Source organism: Marmota marmota, unplaced genomic scaffold, assembly GCF_001458135.2.
Source record: "Marmota marmota marmota unplaced genomic scaffold, marMar, whole genome shotgun sequence".
NCBI lineage: Eukaryota > Metazoa > Chordata > Mammalia > Rodentia > Sciuridae > Marmota > Marmota marmota.
In genome coordinates this window covers 62,706,988-62,713,196 of record NW_026000174.1, presented here as the reverse complement: position 1 = coordinate 62,713,196, position 6,209 = coordinate 62,706,988, and the positions used below count along the sequence as shown (strand labels likewise).

General features: G+C 37.6%; 1 protein-coding gene across 3 annotated transcripts; it reads left to right on the top strand.

Moving 5' to 3' along the window:
* Positions 1 to 346: 346 nt before the first annotated feature.
* On the top strand, positions 347 to 5,942 carry LOC125611984 (membrane-spanning 4-domains subfamily A member 4A-like). Of its 3 annotated transcripts, XM_048787910.1 has the most exons (7): positions 347 to 521; positions 2,513 to 2,699; positions 3,234 to 3,371; positions 3,552 to 3,608; positions 3,926 to 4,051; positions 4,825 to 4,926; positions 5,231 to 5,942. In XM_048787910.1, exons 2-7 carry the CDS (start codon positions 2,580 to 2,582, stop codon positions 5,318 to 5,320), a joined length of 633 nt encoding a protein of 210 aa, XP_048643867.1. In that variant the 5' UTR covers positions 347 to 521; positions 2,513 to 2,579; the 3' UTR covers positions 5,321 to 5,942. The 3 variants fall into 3 exon arrangements, with proteins under 3 accessions (XP_048643867.1, XP_048643866.1, XP_048643865.1); XM_048787909.1 differs by having other exon boundaries at positions 2,593 to 2,699; positions 3,234 to 3,608; XM_048787908.1 differs by having other exon boundaries at positions 3,234 to 3,608.
* The last annotated feature ends 267 nt before the right edge of the window (positions 5,943 to 6,209 follow it).

Below are 6,209 nucleotides of genomic sequence, written 5' to 3'. Positions count from 1 at the left end.
ACTCTCTGTTAGTTCATAGAAATCAAGGCTTCATAGAAACCAAGCTTACTGTGGACTACTGACGCCTTCATTTGTAAGTCAGAATATATCCCCAAATGCAGAATGTGTGCTTTATTAGCATGATTTATAGGGACAAATCATTAAGATTTGTCCTTACAATGAGGAAGGCTGTGCAAGGCTTTGTCACTCAAAACTGCATGTGTCTGAGGAATAGATGTAAAGGATTATCTCTGTCAACATCATGTGCTTCATCATCACAGGAACCCATGTGCAAGAAACAGGGCAGGAAGAGGCCATGTAAAGTAAAGCCTCCTTATTGCATCGCCCAGCAGGGAACCCTGCCTGGTTGAGTAAGACCCATGTGCAATGAGCACCCACTGCCCACAGTCCACAGCGCCCTACTGAAATGTGGATATTATGCTGTTTGGGTGTCAGTTCCTGGGACAATTCTGAATATAATGACCTTTCCTGGTCCTGAGAGCAGATGCCTCGTTAAGACTAAATAATACTGTTGATCAGAGGTATGTAACTCTCCTGTTTTTTTTTTGTTTGTTTGTTTGTTTTTGTGTGTGTACATGGCTATTTCTGTGAACTCTAAGAGGGTATGTTCAGTCCATATCCAAACTGAGGCTCATACAAAATTTTCTGGAGCTGTCCCCTGGAACAAAATCTCAGGAGTAGTTCAATCTTCCACAAGCTATTAATTCTGGGAGTAGTTGTTTGGGATGGTCATAACTGTTTATGGGCATAACGTTTTTTTATAACTATTTAGCTGCAGACTCAATGTGACAATTTTATAGATGCATACAACACTTATGATGTGTACTTTGAAAATGTCTAAAATCATAGCAATTGTAAAGTCAGAAAACTTGTTATTAAAAACCATATTCTGTCCCAAATGTGTAAAAGAACAAAGTAGTTTTCCAATCATTACAAGGCAAGGCTATTTTCTATTTTCAAATATATATATGGACATAATATCTTTATTTATTTATTTTTATGTGGTGATGAGGATTGAACCTAGTGCTTCACATGGATGAGGTGGGCGCTCCACCACTGAGCTACAGCCCCAGCCCACAAGGCTATTCTTGAGGCTTGATTATCCAATTTGTTAATATATATTTAGCTTACATATTTTTCTCTTAATACTAAGACTTTGATTCAAAGGGGTGTGATGGCCTCAATATAGAATTATATTTTCCATCTCTTTATTATCATTGAGAGAGTGAATGGATCTTACCTTGACAAGATTCCAGAGAGAGTGCTAATAAATCAGCAATCAATGAAACACCATTTTTAAAAATATGGATTTCTAATTTCACAAAAGAATCAGTCACTTTTTTTTTTCAGGAAGTCATGCCATTTTGCTTTGGAGGTGAAATGATGATGCAAAACAAGCCTGGGAAAAATTTTAAAAAAGTAACAAACTTTTTTTTTTTTGGTAATATGTGTGATGGTTAGAGTTATCTAAAGTATAATCCAGGTGTAATTATAATGTCATGAGATATATAAAAGAAAAAAACACACTTTTTAAAAAAATAAATGAACATGTATGCTTTTTGTGGAAAAAAAAAAACCCATGTTTTGAATATTTTGAGGATGGGAAGATAGAGTGGAAGTGTAATGTCAATGTTGTGGGGGCAATTCTATAGGAAGGATTATCTACCTGAGCTAAGCAAAAATATTGCTATTCCATGTGCAATTTCATAATCTAAACAGTAGTTCACATATGCTAGTGTCTTTTGTCTTTTCTTTCCCAACTAGTTAATTTCACTGGAAAACAGATACTGATATTTTTGTTCTTGGGAACACTCTTTAGAATAAAAGAAGCTCTCTTCCTTCTGTAAATAAAACAACAAATTTTGTATTAAATGAACATAGAAAAATGTTTACTTTAGCGGTCTTGCTTTAAAATAATTTCCTAATAAATTTGATTATATCCATATACCACACATCTGGAAATTTGTTATAATGGATCCTGGAAGTTAAATGAGGAACAGTTCATTTTCTACCAGGAATGGTTCAAGTTTCTAATAACATCACCTCAGGAAAGAAATGCATGTGAGAAAGAATCTGTATCCATCACCATGAGGCTCTCCAAGGTGATAGTGGCCTATGTTTAAACTCAGGATGATCTAAGTCTTGAAATAAGAGAGAAGCTTTGCAACCAACCAGGAGGGAAAGCATTCCAAATACATTAGTATTTCCTGAAAATTTCTGTAGGTGGATCATGATGGCTGAACAGGTGTGATGCCACGCCTTTTATGTAGCAATTCTGGTTGGGGATCTAGGGCTGTGATTGAGCATCCTGTGTGTACTGGTAATTCAGAACCATCAAGAGAACCAGGCCTTTTATGTTACTATGAGCAACATGGTATCTAGAGCATGCATATTACTATGTGGCTCAATAAGGACAACATTTGGAATAATGCCTAAATTTACTGCAACATTTTTAGGGATGATAATGTTTGTGTGGAATGAAAGAGACTCACTCTTTCATCTCATTCTCCAGGCTAACACATTATCAGTCACTAGGGATTCCCAGGTTGTGAAGAGCAACATCATCAAGAGACATAACTATGGACCTTCCAGGTAGGAACCCAGTCATCTGCCTGGATCACCCTGGGCCGGTGACTCTCCCTCAGGATGCACAGAGCAAGCTGCAGAATTTCATGAAAGGGGAGCCAGTTATTCTTGGGGTAAGTGTTTTTAAGGCCATTTAAGTATGAGGTGGCATCACATTCTCCAAAGTTTTCTCTGGGTCAAAGTTACTAGATGCCCCAAGAGTATGGCTAGCCCAAGGATATACCCCCATGAAGGAGATTCTATGGGCTTTTAAAAAATGACTTCCATGAGTCATTTACATTAATTATCAAAGTTTCCTTCATATGGCTGTGCTATATATAAATTGCTGTTATTTTTGTTTGTTTGGGTACCAGGGATTGAACCTAAGGGCATTTTGCCACTAAGCCACATCCCTAACCCTTTTTATTTTGAGACAGGGTCTTGCTTAATTGCTAAGCCTGGCAAAGTTGCTGAGGTTGGCTTTGAACTTGTGATCTTCCTGCCTCTGCTTTCAAAGCTGCTGGAATTATAGGCATGAGCCAACATGAGCAGCCAGGCATTATTCTTTACAGAATCCCTTTTATTACAGAATCTCCTCACGTGAGGACACAAGTTTTCTAAGACCAATGCTTGTTCCACCTATCTCAAAATTGCTTCTCCTTCTCTAGGTGAGCCAAATCATGCTTGGTCTGATGAATATTTGCCTATGGATTATTTTAAAGGTCTCCCTTTCATCTGATCATCATCTTCCTCTAAACCTATGGGGCATTGAATTATTCAACCTTTTCTTTTTGGGACAAGTTTTTGTAAGTAAATTGGAATCACTTCACTTCTCTATTACTTTATACATATACGTGATCCTTCATGGTAATTTTATTATTATATTATTGATGGGACTAGAGTTGGGAAGAGTGTTTGAGAAACATTTGGTCATAGGAAAAAAGAGGTATTCCTCTAATAACTCATTTACCTTTATAATTATACAGTATATCATGTCTGGAACTCTGTCTGTTGTGTCTGGAAAGAAAATGACAAAACGAATGGTGAGTCTCCTTGTAATTTAAGAACCTTAAGATGCAAAGGGTAGGTCAACCTTGATTTCCATAGGATCAAATGCTGGCAGTTTCCCTAGGCCCTTATTTGAAGTCCCCAAATCATTCCTCTCCAGGCCCCACAGTTAACATTGTCTGCATTCCACTCCTGAGGGCAAATGTGCCAATACCTCATAGAAAATGTGCATAATACACTATGAACTTCCATTTTAGCTAATGTTAATGGAGTGAACACACATGTACAAAAGAACACATACATGTCCACAAAAGTGTTCTGATAGGGATTCAGTTTTCTGGTTCTCTTTCAGATTTGTGGCAGCCTAGGTATGAACATCGTGAGCAGTGTCTTAGCAGGAGCCTCACTAGTAATACTTGCTTTAAGTTTGGAGGAATCCAGATGGATATCAGAGACAGGAATTCTATGTTTCATTTATGTGAGTATTTCCAGAGCCATGGATAAGACTTCCTGACATGTGTCTGCATGTATAAAGTTCCTTGCAGATTTTATCCTCATCTCAAGCAGATGATAGGGGCACAGGTTAAAAGTGATGAATTTGTTGAAGAAAGATGGTCAGAGCCTTGACCTAAAATGGATACATTTCTCTGTGCTGTAAAATATTGGTGATGAGTTTTCAACACACCGCTTGAAGCTAAATGAAGCCTCTAAGATGAAAACACAAATGGCACGAATGAATGTATTTAGCGATTTTTATTCTAGCCTTGCTTAAGGTAAAAACAAGAGAATCTAATAGCTCTATTTGATTCAGAACAGTCATAGGGAAAATCCAGAATCTTCTCTAGGGACAACATTTTCACTCTAACATGTACTGAGACACTCAGTAAGTATATGATGAAGATGAATGGCCAAAAGATAGGTATGGATTGCAAAATATTCTCATTTCAGATACTTGAAGAAAGTGCGCTTTTTGAACTGTCTTCTCTGATGCTGGTTATATATATATATATAAAACTAAGAGATGATTTAAGTTGCATGACTATGATAAGAAATTGTATATTTGAGAGTCTGGATATCATAGTGGTTAATTGTGTTGCATCTTACTAAGAGATGATCTGTATGGGAAACCAGGATGGGGTAGATGTTATAATGTTATATCTGTCACTTAGGGGTGAAAGCAACAGTGTCTGTGGCGAGAACTGCCTCCTCTCAGTTCTCTAATTTCTTCTCCTACGTGGCTCTACTTGGCAGGGGATTCTGATCCTGAAGCTCACCATCACTGTGCTTGAGCTATTTGCCGCTCTGTCCCTGTCTGCTTCTGGATGCCAGACTGTCTGCTGCAGTGTGACCTCTGTAAGTGTTTCTGGTCTGGGGACCTTGGCATGCTCTCTGCTGTTTCCCTATGTTTAATTTAAGAGACAAAGAACATAAAACACTCAAACCCCTATTTCATGTACAAACCTGTGAGGACATCCTAGTATTCACTTTTGTCCCTGGAAGTAGCACATAAAATTAGACAGGACAAGAGCCTTCATGAGTGGGCACAATCAGAGAGAGGAAACTACACCCAAGGCAGAGCTGCAGGGCAGGAGGAGACCCAGGGCCATGGGCAATAGAACTGCCCTGGCTCACCTGCTGTGTTCTGATGTCTCCACAGGTGGTGGTTGACTTATCCTCCCAGGAGCTAGAACTTTCTTTTCCTGATCTATATCATGAATATGATGAGGTGACTTTCCTACCCAGTTAAGTTGCTTAATGAAACAGCTTAATCTGGGTCCTTTTCCATATTGTCATCCTGACATCAGTGTCCAGATAATGAAAAGGGCTTCGAGTTCTCTCAGGAAAATAAATGTCATTGGTTTGTTGAAGTTGCCTTTGCTGTGGTCTCCCACTCCATCACTGATATGATGACCTCTGAACAAGGTAAATGAAGCATATTATGTATCTGCTTAGAACTGACAAAACCTCATAGCCTTTTCAACATGAAATAGAGACATTTCATGAAATGTGGAGCTATTTGGAGCCATTTTAGTATTCTGACTTGGCCTTGGGGTGGATATTTCAGTAAAACCGTTCATACCATGTCTCAGAGAGCAGACACTACTTTTATTGTAAACATTCATGGTTTACCACATGATGTTTTGATGTTCACATAGGTAGCAAAGTGATTGCTACAATCAAGCAAGCTAATATATCCATCATCAGAAAGTTGCCTTTTTTCATTGTGAGACTGCCTCAAAGCACTATTTTTCAATGTATGATAACTAATTTCCATATTCTTAATTATGTCTTCTTTCCAGAAATTTCTATCCAAGTCCTGTGCACATTTTATACATGAGTTTCTTTTTCTTTGTACATTGACTTTTGTAAGTTCCTTATTTTTTTCTAATAAACTCTTAACAGATATATGGCATCCAAATATTTTCTCACCATTTTTATTTCATTTTGTGGACTATTATCTTTGATGTGCATATGTGTTTTAGTATGATGTTGTCCCACTGGTTTATTTTTGCTCTTATTGTCTGAAGTTTAGATTTTTTTTTTTTTTAGAGAGAGAGAGATAGAGAGAGAGAGAGAATTTTTAAATATTTATTTATTTTTTAAATTTTCGGCGGGCACAACATCTTTGTATGTGG